Raw genomic sequence first — 17,170 nt, 5'->3', positions numbered from 1 at the left:
CCAACAAAGCAACAGGAGACACAGACAGATGTCATCTATCTTGCATGAATAGACAGATGATATCATCACTTTCTAGAATCAGAAAACCACCAGTATTGGTACAATTTTCAATATTAGAAAGATACCAATATCTGGGAAACATTTTCAATATCACTGACACTGATATTGGAATCATTCAGCCCTAGTGTTCATGTTAAAGCAAAATGTGGTCAGCTGACTCTTTATTTGAATGACTCCTAGTTTTGAACGAGCTTAGGCTTTTCAGAGGTACAAGCTGCTCTTAGTGGCAATTAAATGTTGTTTTCATTACACTGCAGAGCTACTTTAATCCATCAACCATCTGCTTATTTTAGGCAAAGCGGTGACGGTAAATGGGATGCCGGTGACGCTGCCTAAGTGGTACAGCGGCAGTGGTCTGAGCCTGGAGCAGACAGGCCTGTACGTGTCCCTCTCATCTCGGCAGGGGGTCACTCTGCTATGGGACGGAGGTACGACCCATATGTGTAAAGTGGAACTAAACAGCTGTGGAAGTACTCCATTTTGTTATATTTATTATTTAAGTAAAAGAAGTGATACAGTGGCAAAAAGTTACTATAGTGAAAGTAAAAGTAGCATGATCATAATAAGTATCCACTGTAAAATTTACTTAAGTACAGATACCTAAAATTTATACTTAAGTATTGTACTTTTATTTTGTACCTTCCGCCACTGGAACTAAACACTAAATCAATTTTTTCAGTGTGTATATGTAATGTTTTAATGGCATTATCTGTTGTTCCTTGTCATTATTTGGCAACTTTAGTGAAAACTGGCTTAAATATTCAGCTTTCTTTTATAAAAACAGCTGCTCTCTTCAACTTCCAGTAGTTGGTGACATCACAAAAGACTGTCCTGATTACAGACAGCCATTACTGATGACAAACACCTGACTGCAGGGGCGGAGTCTGAAGTGTGGATACCTGTTTGTTGAATCACACTGTACCTTATACCCCCAGACCCAGACTCTCTTCTCTTTCAAATGTGCTTGTGGGCAGACTTTAGTTCCACTTTAGCACTGGAACAGCAGAAACTCCCTCCTTGCTGTCCCCTCACTGTGCCTCTGTGCTGCAGGGATGCGAGTGTACGTGCGTCTGGCCGCTCACCTCCGCGGCCGAGTGGGGGGCCTGTGTGGGAACTTTGATGGAGACACAGAGAATGACTTCACCACGAGGCAGGGGATCGTAGAGTCCACCCCAGAGCTGTTTGGAAACTCATGGAAAGTCAGCCCCTCCTGTCCCGACGTGGACGACCAAGACCTCAGGGACCCATGTAAAGTCAGTATCTTTATCAGTATCACATGAAAACTATTAGTACTTTTCCATCCTCCAGAACACTGATCTACATTACAATGTGATTTTCAGACTTCTGTCTACTTTTGCAGTTGTATCAATCTCTGTTTTTTCTGAATGGTATATACAGCATACTGCAATCTTAAAGGCCCTGTATCAGATTTCTGTCATTTCAGTATGAAAAAATAACTAGTTCATTTTAACAGTTTGCAATGGTCCAAAGTTATTCCTAATTATTCCCTGCAATTAGTTTATAAGTGTTTTCAGAGACCCGTTTTTTTTTTTCTTTTTTTTGTCATCACATCTGCCCTATAAAGGCAAAATACTTTAACTGACCAGAGTGTGAAGAATGAGAAAAATGACTTCAAAGACAAAAGTATAATAGGTAGGGCTCCCAAAATTTGAATAGTTATATAATAATAATAATAATAATTATTATTATTATTATTAATTATTATTATTATTATTATTATTATTATTATATTGAGCTCATCAATTGACCTTTGACCCTCATTTGGCTGCTACTGTACTCTCCCTTTGTATCATGTGCCACAAATAATATGTCGGTTGAAAAGTGCTGTATAAATAAAACTTATTTACTTACTTATTTTTGCAGTGTTTATTCACATGGTAAAGGAGGTCTCAAATAGCCCCAAAATGACATTAACTCATTTTTGACCAAACATCATGTTACTGCCTTCTGCCTTTGTAGGGCAGAGATTAAAGCTAACAACAAAAGCTAACCGTGCACCTTCTGATTATTGGGCAATAAATTACTTCATAGTTAGATGCAGACAGTACACAGCAGACTTATTTTAACCTCAAGAGCAATATATATCTGTGCAAGACAGATCTGTGCCTTTTCACAGCTCTGATGTAACTGTAACTGATGGGTAACTTGGTCAGGTGGCATCTCTTTACATGCAGGTAGACAAGTTAAATGCCATACTGTCGGACATTCAAGGCAAAGGAATAACTGTAGTAGTTCTAACATTCATTCCATTTCCATCATAAACAACAGTTCAGACAAATGGTTGGAGACAAGCATGTGTAGAAAGCTCCTCCAGAGAAGTTACCTAGAGCATCTTTAATATTTAATGTCCTCTTATCCTTATCCCTGTCATAGCGGAACCCTCACAGAATGACCTGGGCCAGGAAAAGGTGCTCGGTGCTGACCCAGGACCTGTTCTCCCACTGTCACCCTGAGGTGCCCTTCCAGCAGTACTACGACTGGTGTGTGTTCGACGCCTGTGGGTGAGTGGCCTGTCCTTCTCTCTGCTCTGGCCTAAACATGACCTCTGTGCTGTAGGGTTCATCTTGTGTTGTAGATGTGACTCTGGAGGGGACTGTGAATGTCTATGCACAGCTCTGGCAGCCTACGCCGAGGAGTGTAACCGCAGAGGAGTCTATGTGCGCTGGAGGTCTCAGGAGATATGCCGTAAGACCACTATATATCAGATAATAAAGTACACACATGACAAATGCAATCAAGGGAGAGTATTACAGTCAAGTGGATGGAGTAGCCTAAAAATGTATTCAAGTATTCCCTTACCTCAAAAATAATATTACTGAGTATAAAAGTATAAAAGCATGAAATAGTGATCCAAGACATTACTGAAAAAATATGCAGAAGATATTTTCAAAGGATGAACCACAAAAGAAGCAGTGCAAGAAACATGTGTTGTTTAAATCTTTTAAAGCTGGAGTACACAATTTTTTTGGAGTTTGTGTTGTCCCCAAAAGAGTATATTATAAAAACATTTTTACTTTGTAAAACATTTTCACTTTGTAAACCTTTTTCATTTTGTGATTTTTTATTTCTTTCCACTGTAAAAGCAAGCATTAAAAGCAGCACTCTGGATATTAACGATACGCCAAAAGATTTGTCAGCGTGAGCCAGACTGATTTAAATAATACTTTCTCCTTCTGCTGTGAAAAAATCATGTACCCCAGCTTTTATATTTCATAAAGTCACTTGCAGACTTACTCACAGTGTGGCGGTAACAAAAACGTTTATTCAAGTCAGAGTTATTCTGTTACACTGTAAAGAGTATTTCTCAGCTCTAGCATACGATTGATGTCATATTATGTGATTGTGTTGCAGCTTTGCAGTGTGAGAATGGTCTAGTGTATGAGCCCTGTGGTCCGGCCTGTACTCCGTCCTGTCCCACTGTCCCTCAGAGTCAGCACTCCCAATGCACTGTCCTGTCCTGTGTAGAGGGCTGCTTCTGCCCCCCTGGCACTGTGCACCATGGTCAGATACTTTGAAATTACATTACAGTTATAAGAGTGTTTTATATATATATAAAAAAACAAAAACAAAAATAATATCTTTCGGCAGGGGACAGCTGTGTCGCTCCAGCCCAGTGTCCGTGTGAGTGGGACGGCTCCATGTTTCCTCCTGGTTCAGTCATCAGCCAGCACTGTCAGAACTGGTCAGTCTGAGAATAATGATAGGATAATGTTTTCACTTTGACCTCAAACAAGGTCATTCTTTTATCATTCAAGAAGCTTATGCTTTTGAATTACATTTCTCCTGCTTATCCATGTGTACTTTTCAAGCTGGATGCATGACAGTGTTTAATGTTTAATCTGCTAATTTTTGGCTGTGGTTCTCCAAATGGAAATGTTGTCACTACACAGCATTATATCAAGTGATCTTGTGGTATCAGGTGTTTTCCTTTGGATCTGTCATGTAATCAATTCAGAAACGTGATTCTGTGAGAAGGAAATCATTTTAGCTCAAATAGTGATCGAGATGTCACATACACTGTTTCCATGTTATACATTGTAAAGATATGATGTTGCTTGCAGTTCGTGTGAGGATGGCCTGTGGCGGTGTGTGGGGGTTGCCTGTCCCCCTCCGCGCTCCTCCTGTGAGCCTGGAGAGTTCACCTGTGCTGGGGGGCGCTGTATCCCCTCAGACTGGGTCTGTGATAATGAAGACGACTGTGGGGATGGGTCTGATGAGATCTGCCCCTCTACCTGTGCTCCACAACAGTTCCGCTGCTCCAGCACTCCCAGGTAACCTCCAGAGAAGGGTTGGAAAGAACTGTGGAGCTTATTAATATGTTGTATTTTGCTTAAAACTCCTGACTATAATGGCCCTCAATTCAAACGGATTCTACTGGTATATCTGAACTGTTAGAGCACAGACTCATAACTGGGCTCTTTGTGAAGCTGTGGCTCTGTAGTTTTGGCCTGGGTCTGATCTACTTTCATTATTAAAGTGGGACTAAACAACTAAACTCCACCCACATTCAACATTTCAAAGAGCTGTGAAACAGGGCAGTTGATAGATAGATCTAGATTTAACAAAAACACTTTTAAAAACACATCACAATAAAAAAAAAGAAACAACTGCAGTTGTCTGAGTTTATCTAGTGGAGTTCAGAGAGGCAATGGCATTTAGAATAAAACTTTTTTTGTAAATGTTTTCTGTGTCTGGAAGTATACATAACAGTGTGATTGATCTAACAGTTCAAACTGCACACTTCAATCTCCGCCTCTGCAGCCAGATGTTTCTATCAGTGTGTGGGGGTTGCCTTAATCAGGGAAGTGATGTTACATAGTACTTGAAATAGCAGTGGTCAGTGTAGGCAGAACAAAGCACTAAACTTTGCACTAAAATTGCCGAAATAAGATTAGGAACATTAGACAATACTTTTAAAACAAGATGTCCACAGTTTAGTAGGAAAAAAGTTGATTTAGTGTTTAGTTCTACTTAAATGTGAAGGTGGAATGCATAATTAATTGCAAATGTATTAGATTTTATTGTTTTTTTTTTTTAATATATGTATTGGTATTTAGACTACAAACTGGTCCTGATTCTAGGTTGATTTGACTGAAAATAAGTGAGTTTCAGTTATTTCTCTACAGGCATATTCAATAACAGTAACACAACAACATGACAAAGCAACACACATGTAAGTAGATACAATATAGTGAAGTGCAGATGAGAATGGTATGCATCGATGCAAATGCCAGTTCACAATTATGGCAGGTGTGGAAAGTGGAGAGATGTACTTACACACACACAAACACACACACACACACATACATACATAGATAGCAAAGGTTTAGGATGCAGGAGTGCGACTTGGATATACAAAAATGTGCAGAATTGTCCTTTTGGTGCTCTTCAGTGTAGGGACCAGTCTGAAATGCAAAGAAGGAAAAAAAACTGAGGCACTCAAAAAGTACAAAATAATTAAAAGCTTTTAATTCCACATGGCAGATAAAGTTAAAATCACACCAATGCGTTTTGGCCCTTCGGCCTTCATCAGAGCAAACTTGAGATGAATATCACAGTGCAGATTAATAGTAATAGGTGTAGGTCACATGTTCACAGTTGGCTGGCCCACAGTCCCCTGGTGCATGATGTAGGCTGAACAGATTTTAGTCACAAACTATTCAAGTTCAAATATAACACAAGATCCCACCAATAGATACATAGAAAGATACATAGTAGAAATACACAGAAATACATTTCTTAGATTTAAATATTTATAAGGACCTTGATGGGGATTTACATAGCACAATTTTCAGAAGAGTAACTGATCGAAATACAATTTTAAAAGCAGATAACTTCCACCCCCCATGGTTGCTTCAGAATATCCCTTTTACTGTAGTCAGTTTCAAAGACTACGGCAGATTTGTGACACTGAATCTAACTTTAAAAAAATGCCCAAGATATGATTATTATAATATATTATTAATGTGTCTTCATCTCCAAAGCTCAAAATGCTTTTACAAATTCAGTAGAGATTGGCAATCCCAGGGCTGGTCATCTAAATGATTTTAGTGAAGGTGCACGGAGTTTAAAAACAGTGGAGCATTTTATGTATTACCACATGTCATCACAAGGTGGAATAGGAGTTTTTTCAGTTTGAGAGAAGAACACGGCCTAAATATGCAGGATTAGTGTATTAAACTAAACATACACTATAGCGCCCCCTAGGATACACATGAAACTTCAGCATTATTGGATTTGTACCAAATTTGAGAATTGAATTCTACTAGATGCAAAAACATATATTACTGACATTTAAAAAATATATATTTATTATTATTATTAATAATAATAACTGGTCTGGTTCTTGGGTAGAAATACATCAATTTACACAAAGACAGATTGACAGAAAAGTTTTATTCACAACATAACATTTTCATCACATGTTCTCTGTCCTTGGCTTGCCTCCTTTGCTTCCTCGTGTCCTTGCCTCCTTTGCTTCCTCATGTCCTTGCCTCACAAGTGTGACCGAAGGTACAATGAACAGAACAAATGTTAGACTGTAACATCATGTTTGGTCAAAAATGTGTTAATGTCATTTTGGGGATATTTGAGACTTCCTTTATCATGTGAAGAAATATTGTGTGTCATGTGAAAAAAATACTGAGCTCAAAATTGACCTTTGACCCTTATTTGTCAGTTCCTGTACTCTGCCTTTGTATCATGAGCCAAAAATAAGGAGTCATGCAAATACAAAAGGCAGTAACTGTGTATGTTTTGTTTTGTGATTTAATTATCTTTAAAGTGAAAGTATTTTGTGTATTTATTCATACTGTACATACTTTACTGCAAAGTCACTTGTGTGTCAAACTGTTTAACTGTGTAAGAGTGCTGCACGATCCTGATCAGCACTAAACAGCAAATCCAAAAGTCTTCTATATAATTTCATACAAACACCATGAAGACTCAACTTTGGTGAGGTGTTCTTATAATGGATGGAAGTCTGGGCAAAATTAAGCAAATAATAATGATCATGTCAGTTACGGGCTTTTGTCTTTGCACGACACGTTATTTTTGACTCATGATACAAAGGCAGAGTACAGGAGCTGCCAAATAAGGCTCAAAGGTCAATTTTGAACTCGATATTTTTCACATACAAATCATTATAACTAGTTGTCAAATTTTGTGTTCTTGGTTGACACACGCTACACATCAAATGACTAACTGACTCTCAGAAGTTCTAGCTAAGTGGCCCAGCCTGGGTTTGGGCTCTGAACGCCTGAATTTTTGGGCACCAATTAATTGTTGATTTGTAGGCTAGTTTTTGTAGCTTTTTTGTAACTTTTGCCTGTGAAATGCTGGCTTCTCAGGATAACGTCAGTGGGTCCTGCTAGGTTGGTTTTGGTGGGTGCTGCAGAGTTGGTTGTTGTGGGTGCTGCTCGGGCGGTTGTTGTGGGTGCTGCGGAGTAAGTTGTTGTAAGTACCACTGGACCGGTTGTTGTAGGACTGCCTCGTTGCTCAGTCGTACTATACTTGCTATGTTTGTGTTTAGCGGATTGGCCGATGACACAGTCATTTCTCGAGTATTGGCTGCTGGCTCGACAAAGCTGGCAGAGTGGTTAATTGTTCGCTTGTTGGTTGGCCCCACCATCAATCCTGGGTTATCGTCTACAGTCTCAAAGGGAGCTGCCAGATCTGCTGTTGTGATGATATCTCCAAGTATTTGCAGGACTGTGAGATGACAGCTCGGTGGTACCAACATAGCAGGGTGGTAGAATGAAGGCTGAAGAGGAGCTGCAGGTTGGGTGGAAGTTGCAGATGCTGTTGCGTTGCCTTTCCTTTTCTTTTGCCCAAATTTTATCTTTGGCAGACTACCCTGGGTACTTGGTACCCTGGTACCACTTCCGCCTGCTCATAATATGGGGCTTGTTCATCATTTGAGAGCATTTTCCATCTTGCCCCGGCGATTTTATTCACCTCCACCGAATTTGTTATATTAAATTCCTGCACAATAGTCTCCCTCTGCTCAGCCTTGTACAGCATGAAGGCATTAGGAGGTTTCTTGATGTATGGCTTGTTGGCCGTATTGACTGCTGTTTGGGCTGTATTACTGGCTGTTGCTGTTCTTGGTGCAGCATTTTTTGCTGCTCCTTGAAGCAGGTCCAACTTGTGAAGATGGGCCTGGTATCACTGGGGAGACTGGTCACTCTGAGTTATTTTCCATGGCAGAATTTTCAAACGAATCCTGAGCTCTTTGGTATTAAGCAATTTGGTGTTGCAATGCTGATTGCATGAATATACATACATGACATAAATATATTCAGATTGACACTTTGTTGTTTACATGATTTATCTTATTTCCCCACACGATTTCTTCCATTTAGTGATGATTTAGGTCATGTGATCATAACCCAGCCTCTTTTCTCTTCGATCAGAGTCGTGTTGTGTCTCTCTGTGATGCTCATACACAAACTAGTAGCACTTTTTAAATCAGTTATGTATTATTGTTATTGCAGTATCCAACACAGTAATCAAATATGACTGCCAAAGCTGAGAAATGAGAGGGTTTAAGAAAGTTAGAAGAAACACTACAATGGCCACATTTACATGATGATTTTAAATTCTGATTTAATTATTCCAAATTAATAAATTAATTTAATTATTCTCCTTCGAATTTACATGGAAATAATAATTCTGAATTAAGGTTTACATGGAAAACGTGTTAAATCATCTTTATTTAATTCCGCTCAACGTCTGGTGGTGGGGGAGGGTTCTGATTGGACAGGCATATGAACGTATTTACGTCAACCGGAAGAAAACACACATTTCAGCTGCTACTGGCTTTTTTGTCATCTCGATTTGTTGTTACATGTGGGGATGCGTACTGCTGTCCGCCCAAAAAACCCAGTTTGTATGGGCGGGGGGAGCAGTGGTCCAAACCCAGACTCCTGAACCAGCGGGAGCAGCTCCGGTTCAGGTCGGGCCCAAATGAGCCGGAGCGGGGAGTGGTGCTAGGTGCCTGAGAAGAGCTTTCCATGGGGAAGAACCAAGAGCACGGAGGACAGACGCTCAGAACAACATAATGAACCAAACGGGATTCACGCTTCTGTCTGGATGTTTTGCACCACCTCGATACCAGCCAAGGAGACGGAGGACAGAAGCAGCCCACCCACGTCTCGCCCCCGTCTGGACCCAGCACATGGAGGACAGAGCCTATGGATCTGTCTGACCAACCCGTTCGGAGAACGGAAAAAGACGTAGGAGGGGCTAAAGTTCTAGGCCACATGCTGCTGTTTTATGAGTTCATGATGATAACTTGGGATGAGGAGGGCTTGCAGTGTTAACCGGGAACATCGGCACCTTTCACAATTGCAGTTGAAGAAATAAGGGGAAAACAGTGTATTTGTGTATATGATATGGTTATTAGTTAAAAGGCAAAGGCAGACAAAAAATCCGAAATACAATCAGGTTCAATTGACTGAAGCGTCGTGACTCTCTGCCCTCCAGTGGACCATGTCTGGACTTGGCTCTGCGCTGTGACGGCCACCCTGACTGCACTGACCAATCAGATGAGGAGTTCTGTGGACCGGCCACACCCCTGCCCCTCTGCTTGCCAGGAGAGTTCCAATGTGCCAACGGGAAGTGTTTGCAGGCAAGCCAGGTGTGCGACGGGAGACTGGACTGTGGCTTTGCAGATAGCTCCGATGAACAAGGTGACTTATTCTGCTCACAGTTTTGCTGACGTGAGTGTGTAAACCCTGTAAATCCTGAAGAGTTTTTCTGTTGTCAGACTGTGGAGCGGTGTGTGATGAAGGGGAGTTCCTGTGTGCTGGGGGCCGCTGTATCCTCTACATCCACCGCTGTGACGGCCATGACGACTGTGGGGACCTCAGTGATGAGAGGGGGTGTGAAATCCACTAACTGACCATGTCACATTCATTTCACTTCATTTCACTACACATTAGAGACAGACTCAATATTAATGACTAATGTCTACAGATTTAGACATTTAAAAGGCACAAAATCAAGAGCTGGGTGATGTACAGGGTGTCAAATAAAATTGACATTAATTAAATTCCAGTAAATTCTTTTTGAAATAACCTAAAATTTTCACAAATGTATGCATGTATGGAAACAGATTTTATATGTAGAAGATTTTATATGTAATGTTTTATTTTTGTTCTGTTTGCAGGTTGAATCGTTCACTCCCAAAGAGAAGTAATTTTGTGTCTTGGAACCTGCTGCACACTCTCACCAAAGACTGTGTGGCCTTCAGTACAACATTTGGAAAAACTTCACCAGCTGGCAAACAAATTTGGACTTGGTATCAAAAATGTAAAAAGGAAGGCTATTTATGCAGGGCTAAAAGATTACGTGTGTGAGCAGATTCCAAGACACAAAATGACTTCTCTTTGGGAGTGAACAGCTCAACCTGAAAACAGAACAAAAACTAGAAAAGCACTCAGAGAGCGCAGATCTCCGCCAAGGACTACAGTCCCCCTCATATTAATTGTGTTTTCCATAAATATTTGTCTCATATCTTTCAATTTGGAATATGAAAGAGGATCCCATTGTCCATCCCTGAGTCAAATTTCATGGCGTTTGGTCAATAATTAATCGAGATACTGAGAAACAAAATTTTTGGCCCCATTTACCACAATGTTAACAAAAATTTCAAAGTGATCCAGAATCCAGGATTTCTTCCAGATCACCCCCAAAATGAAATCAGTTCTTCCTTTTCACATTTCCAACAAATCCTGAAAATGTCATCAAAATTGGTCCATAACTTTTTGAGTTATGTTGCTAACAGACAAACAAACAAACAAACAAACAGACAAACGCCGGCAAAAATAATCTCCTTGGCGGAGGTAATAAAACATTCAATATAAAATCTTAATAGTTTTGGCCTGCGAAATCATGCATTTTTTGGGTTACCCTGTATTCGCCCACCAACCAGATAAAAGGCAGTTGAAACAGTTGCTGCCCCTTCGCTCCAGCTGCCCACCTGTGTCCTAGTGTGTTGACTTTTCCTTTTGTCTGTGCTGTAGGTGTGTGTGTTCCCCAGGAGAGTTCCAGTGTCCCGGAGACCAGTGTGTCCCAGCAGATCGAGTGTGTGATGGACTTAAGGACTGTCCAATGGGGACGGATGAAGCGGTCTGTCCTAGCAAAGGTCAAAACACTACACACATGATTATTTACATGCCCTTAGCAAACGTCTGAATATTGCATTGTTTTCTGTTTTTGCAGTGACTTGTGCTCCTGAACAGTTTGCCTGCTCTGATGGTTCATGTATCCACTCGAGCCGCCTCTGTGACGGGAGAGCAGACTGTCCCAGTGCAGAGGACGAGAGGCCAAACAACTGTCACACCCTGATCCTGCCCTCAGCCCCACCCACTCCCCCCACAACAGGTGGATATAAGTTTTGTGCTGCACACTGTTTCTTCAGCTCTTCTGTTTTAGCAGTAAGATGACACACTGCTTTGTTAAACATGAGGACTATGTTAAACGTGAGGGCAAATGTAGGACTATGTTAAACATGACTGCTGTTTGTGCCAGTTACGAAAAGTGAGCACCTATTTATGCTTTTGTTACCCTAAAATGTCGTCATTACCAGTCTGCTGTGGGTATGGTGGGTTACACTTCGATTTTATAGTTGTAGTTTCTTGAAGTTTTCCTTGCTAACTAAAAATACGCTTTATTAAGCAACACCTCTCTCGGTCTCTCTGCGCGCAGTGTGCGTTCACCTCTATCCCAACCCCGGTGCGCTGACCAAACGCGCTCCACTGAAACAACAAAACAACATAACAGACCCAACACAATGCAACAATGAATTGTCAATAAAATTAATGCTAAATAATATAAACTAATTATCCAAACAATATATAAAATAATAATCACCCAAATTAATGTTAATAAATGAAATAATATGCATCAAATAAATCAAAGGTTACACTTTGGCACTTGTACATTGCTACTCAAAAAAAAAAAAAAAAGCAACATGGTGGCTGAGTGGTTGCAAGGTTCCTGGATCACCCTGGCCTTTCTGTGTGGAGTTTGCATATTCTCCCCGTATCTGGGTGGGTTTCCTCTGGGCACTCAGGTTTCCATCAACAAGCCAAAAACATAGTTAAAAATGATCCAGCTAAAATCATGGGTCCACTGCTCCTGAAGGATGGGGCAAATTCAGAGGACAACAAAGTACTAAAAACAAAACAAAATACTCGCTACAGTGTGCTGCTGGTCCTCTAGAGGCATGTCTAGCCCCGCCCCCTGCCCAGTCCCAGGTCCTAATCATGCCAGACCCCCTTGGAAGGCCCATACCAGCTTGTATCAGTCCGCTTCAGCCTTCACCAGCCTTAAGGCTTATGGTTAAATATAGTGAACATTTCGGTATGGCATTTACATCATCTTTGTACAAGTGTCACACTCCTTTTTTCCTATTAAGCATGCTGTTAGATGAGATGGTTGTGGAACCAATTGCCTGAGAGTATCCAGACATTTGTTCCTTAATAATCTCTATCATGTATAATTAGATTGAGGGAGACAAGGGAGTTGGTTGGCAGAGAAAACAGTTCTAACTGAATCATGTTCCTCAATCATGTCTGAGAAAATTATGTGAACATATTTCAGTATTTCAGAAGAAATAGTTCTTGTATTTCTGATTAGATTCAGATTTCCTTCCCATATATATGACAGTGGATATATTTATGGTGTTGATCTTCCAGCCTGCAGGCCCTATGAGTTTCCGTGCTCCTCCGGGAGGCAGTGCGTCCCTCAGACGTGGCGCTGTGATGGGGAGACAGACTGTGTGGATGGCAGTGATGAGCAGGGCTGTTCTGCTCTGTGTGGACCCGGCCAAGTGCCATGTGTGAGCGGGGACCAGTGTGTGCCCTACCAGCTCCTGTGTGATGGTACGCCCCACTGCAGGGATGCATCTGATGAGAGCGTGGACAAGTGTGGTACGTCCCCCAGGGTATAGGGAAGGATCAGTGATAGCAATGTAGTTTCACATTTGTGTACACTTCTTCATAAAAAAACTTCAAAACAAATCCTAAACTGGCAAAAAAATACTAATACTCAAATTATCAATGTTTATTTGAATAGTTCTGACTTATCTACTTTCTGTATTTCTACCAGCTTTCAAAATTCCATTGAACAATAATAAAAAACACATTTGTAGTGCCCAAAGTGTACAGGAGTAACTAAATGAATTTCCTGGTAAATGTTGGAGTCTGACAGTGCATGATTATGGCAGGTTCCACTGTGATACCACCGTGTCCAGGCAGCTTCTCCTGTGACAACCGCACCTGTGTCAACATGACACAAGTGTGCAATGGGGTCCCCGACTGTCCCCGCGGAGAAGATGAGCTGGTGTGTGGTGAGTTTTACTTCCAAAATACATGATGACAGAGGTCCTACATTGTAATGCACATAAGACATGGTAATTGTTTTAAAATGTTCACTTATCACTTTCACTTATCACTTATGACATCTTACGTTCTGACTTTTCATTGTGTGACATTAGATAAAACTCCAGAACCATCTGGCCATAACAGAAGTACATCCTGTCCTGAATTCACCTGCTCAGACGGCTCCTGTGTTCCCTTCAACATGGTGAGTTCAATTTCTTACAGTTTGCGTCTATAGAAGCTGTGCATCATATAGTTTATATTGTTGTGTGCGTTACTTTTCAGGTTTGTAATGGGGTGGCAGACTGCCCTGATTCTCCCTCCCCAGCAGCAGATGAGCAGGGCTGTAGACAGTGGGGCCCCTGGGGGCCCTGGAGCTCCTGCAGTGTCACATGTGGCACAGGGTCAATGAGACGACAGCGCTCCTGCTCTCCTGGGGACCCGCTGTACCAGTGCAGGGGTCAGAGTGTCCAAAGACAGCAGTGTTTTAACACCACCTGCCCAGGTACACACTGGTGTGTTTAACATATGCACTCTTTTGTTTTAACATGTTGTAAACTTTCTCCAGTGGATGGAAAGTGGTTGCCGTGGATGACCTGGTCCAACTGTTCCAGTGGGTGTGGAGGAGTACAGGTGCGACACAGAGGCTGTAGCCCTCCTCTCTATGGAGGCAGAGACTGCACTCAGCTCCCCGGGTCAGACAACTCAGCCATGGAGATCTGTAAGTTTAGCTGTACAATATCTGACTCACTGAACATAAACACATATGAACACGCTTTGACTGTGCTCTCATTGGTCTCCACCAGTGCCCTGTCCGGAAGATGGATGTGCCAATGCCAGCTGCCCCTCAGGCCTGGTCAAACACAGCTGTGCCCCCTGCCCCATGTCCTGTGCCCATGTCAACAGTGGGATGTCCTGTGACCCCACTGCACCCTGCTTCTCAGGTCTGTATACGTGTTCTGCTCACGTATACTGATTGAATGATCCTATATGTACAGTATGAGTAAAGTCATTGTATTTCCCTGCGTCTCCTCCTTGTACCCTGCAGGCTGCTGGTGTCCTCCAGGTCTGGTCATGAGCCACACGCAGCAGTGTGTTGGCCCAGACGAGTGTGTGTGTGAGGTGGCTGGGGTGATGTACTGGCCAGGACAGCAGATCAAACAGGACTGTGAGCTGTGTGTGTGTGAGAGAGGGAGAGTCCAGAGGTGCCAGCCCAACCCCGACTGCACCAGTGAGTCACACACATTACCTTTTGAGATTAGCAGTATTGGCAGTACATTTTCTTTAATGTCCTTTGAAAAGAACAAATTAACTAATCTTTCCATAACTTCTTTACACATGTTCGTAAATGCATGACACGTTTACATTATATTAACAGATCATATTTCAGTCCTCACTACAATATAGTCATTTTTAAAGAACACTTAGCGTTCCTGTGAGCCTCTTCACTGTAATGTCCTGTGTGACTATTACCAGGATAAATAAAATAAAATCTGGTTCGTGGTCAGTTTGGATGTTGTTATGACCTGTTGACCCCCTGCGGTGGTGTCCCTCTGCAGTGCACTGTGGTTGGTCGTCCTGGTCTGAGTGGGGAGAGTGTCTGGGGCCCTGTGGGGTCCAGAGTGTCCAGTGGTCCTTCCGCAGCCCCAACAACCCCTCCACGCTGGGGGATGGGAGAGCCTGCAGGGGCATTTATAGAAAAGCACGCAGGTGGGACTACGTGACATTGGTGTTGTGTCTTTTCCATTTGAATTGTAATTGCAGTGAAAAATTACTCTATTCTCAAACCAGGAAGACTTTTGAAAAGATGCGATTACAACTTCCGGCAGTTAAGTCTGACAAAATCTAGGAAAAATGAGAACATGTCCCAGGTTTCTTCATCTCCATGTCTTTGTAGTGTTTTGTTATGTTTGGCTCATCAACAATTCCAACCATACGTCAGTTTTCATCATTTCCCCACTGACACACGACTCCGAGTGCACTGGTACATGTGATTAGAAGAGATGAGGCACCAAATTCCAGATGATTCCAAACAGCACATACGTCTGCAGTCTTCATTTTACCACTGATCACATTTACTTCAGTGGATTTGATCACAGTCGGTTGGTTGAGCCCAGTGTCGGGAACTACACCGGAAGTTTTCATCGCATGTTTCCAAACATCTTCCTGGTTTGTGACGTAAGCGTCAGTAGAGCCTATAGCTTTACATGTACTGTTCCACAATAAGGCATTACATTAATCAGTCTTTCTTTTTTAAAATTACTTGTGTTTTCATTGCTAATGAAATATAATAATTACTGAGTGTTTGTCTCTTGTTTAATGCCATACTGTGCCATAACATCTCCATAGAGACAATCATATAGCAGACCTACTCCTAAAAAGTCACATCGTGCTACTTTAATAGAAATAAATATGGTAAATTGAAAAATGTGTATTGAAATGTAAAAGTAAATTAAAGCCGCGCGTGGCGATGGTGGCCCTCGCCCCGGCGCGCAGTTGCCCCCCAGGCGACCTCCGGGGACTCGCGACCGCCCCGACACGCCACCCTCTCTTCCCGTCATCCGCCCAGGCCGACAGCTCGTCCATTAGACACATTACATAATGCACCTTTAAATATTTTAAGTAGTCATTGCGCCCCTGCTGGCCAACAGTGGAAAATGCACCATGTCCATAACTGACTTGTAATCATGCATAGAATTAAATTCACGAATTTGGTACAAATCCAATAATGTTGACGGGTCATGTCTATGTTAGGGGGCGCTATAGAGTTCACTTTTCATATGTTTTATAGTGTATTATATTCAGGCTGAGATCACACATTATTGATTCAAATTTCAGCACGATCCGATTAAACATGGGCATATAATAATTTTTTTACTATTTTTGGGGGGAGTCTTTGCACCCCTGCTGGCCAACTGTGAAAAATACCTCAGGTCTGCAATAAACTTTTTTGCTTGTAATCATGCATCGAATTTTATTTCCAAATTTGGTGCTAATCCGATAATGTTGACATTTCATGTCTATGCTAGGTGGCGCTATAGAGTTAACTTTTCATATGTTTTATAGTGTATTATATTCAAGCCGTGATCAGGCATTAGTGATTCAAATTTCAGCACGATCGGACTAAGCCTGTGTGTGTAATTATTTTTTAACTATTTTTTAGGGGAGTGTTTGCGCCCCTGCTGGCCAGTGGTGGAAAATGCCCCATGTCCGTAATAGACTTTTTTTGCTTGTAATCATGTGCAGAATTTAATCATCGAATTTGGTCCAAATCCGATAATGACGTTTGATGTCTATGCGAGGGGGCGCTATAGAGTTCACTTTTATTAGATTTCATATTTCATTACATTCGGGCCTGGATCACGCAATTGTGATTTGAATTTGAGCTCTCTAGGCTAATGCCTGTGGCCGTGACAGGCCACCGGAAAAACAGGAAATGAAGGCCTTTTTCGCCGGCGTGCTACGGGCAAACCGTAAGGAGTATCAAAAATCCTTCTGATGATTTCTGTGAGTTCATGTCTCTAGATGTGACATGTCAAATCTGAGCTAATTTGGACCAAACCCTGGGGACTTGAAAAGTTTTGTAGACACCCAAGTCAAAACGGCGGCGAATGTTTGATCCAATATGGCCGACTTCCTGTTCGTCATAGGGTCATGCTCCAATTCATCTTTTGGCTTGTCTCATTGTTCTCTATCACTGT

At 41.8% G+C, this 17,170-nt stretch overlaps 1 protein-coding gene across 1 annotated transcript in view; it reads left to right on the top strand.

Annotated features, from left to right (window-relative positions):
* The window catches only part of sspo (SCO-spondin), a 120,145-nt gene that overhangs the window by 38,867 nt on the left and 64,108 nt on the right, over positions 1-17,170 (top strand). The window contains 19 exon segments of the mRNA XM_055150834.1: positions 354-488; positions 1,111-1,313; positions 2,455-2,582; positions 2,657-2,766; positions 3,433-3,582; positions 3,670-3,763; positions 4,143-4,352; positions 9,568-9,773; positions 9,851-9,965; positions 11,109-11,230; positions 11,308-11,469; positions 12,786-13,019; positions 13,316-13,438; positions 13,586-13,674; positions 13,755-13,974; positions 14,038-14,190; positions 14,276-14,413; positions 14,518-14,700; positions 15,029-15,179. Coding sequence (XP_055006809.1) covers positions 354-488; positions 1,111-1,313; positions 2,455-2,582; positions 2,657-2,766; positions 3,433-3,582; positions 3,670-3,763; positions 4,143-4,352; positions 9,568-9,773; positions 9,851-9,965; positions 11,109-11,230; positions 11,308-11,469; positions 12,786-13,019; positions 13,316-13,438; positions 13,586-13,674; positions 13,755-13,974; positions 14,038-14,190; positions 14,276-14,413; positions 14,518-14,700; positions 15,029-15,179 — 2,926 coding nt within the window.

The sequence above is a fragment of the Boleophthalmus pectinirostris genome, unplaced genomic scaffold (assembly GCF_026225935.1).
Source record: "Boleophthalmus pectinirostris isolate CB_2022bp ecotype Guang Dong unplaced genomic scaffold, ASM2622593v1 HiC_scaffold_15, whole genome shotgun sequence".
NCBI lineage: Eukaryota > Metazoa > Chordata > Actinopteri > Gobiiformes > Gobiidae > Boleophthalmus > Boleophthalmus pectinirostris.
Note: the sequence above shows the minus strand (reverse complement) of the source record. Positions and strands in the feature narration are given on the sequence as shown.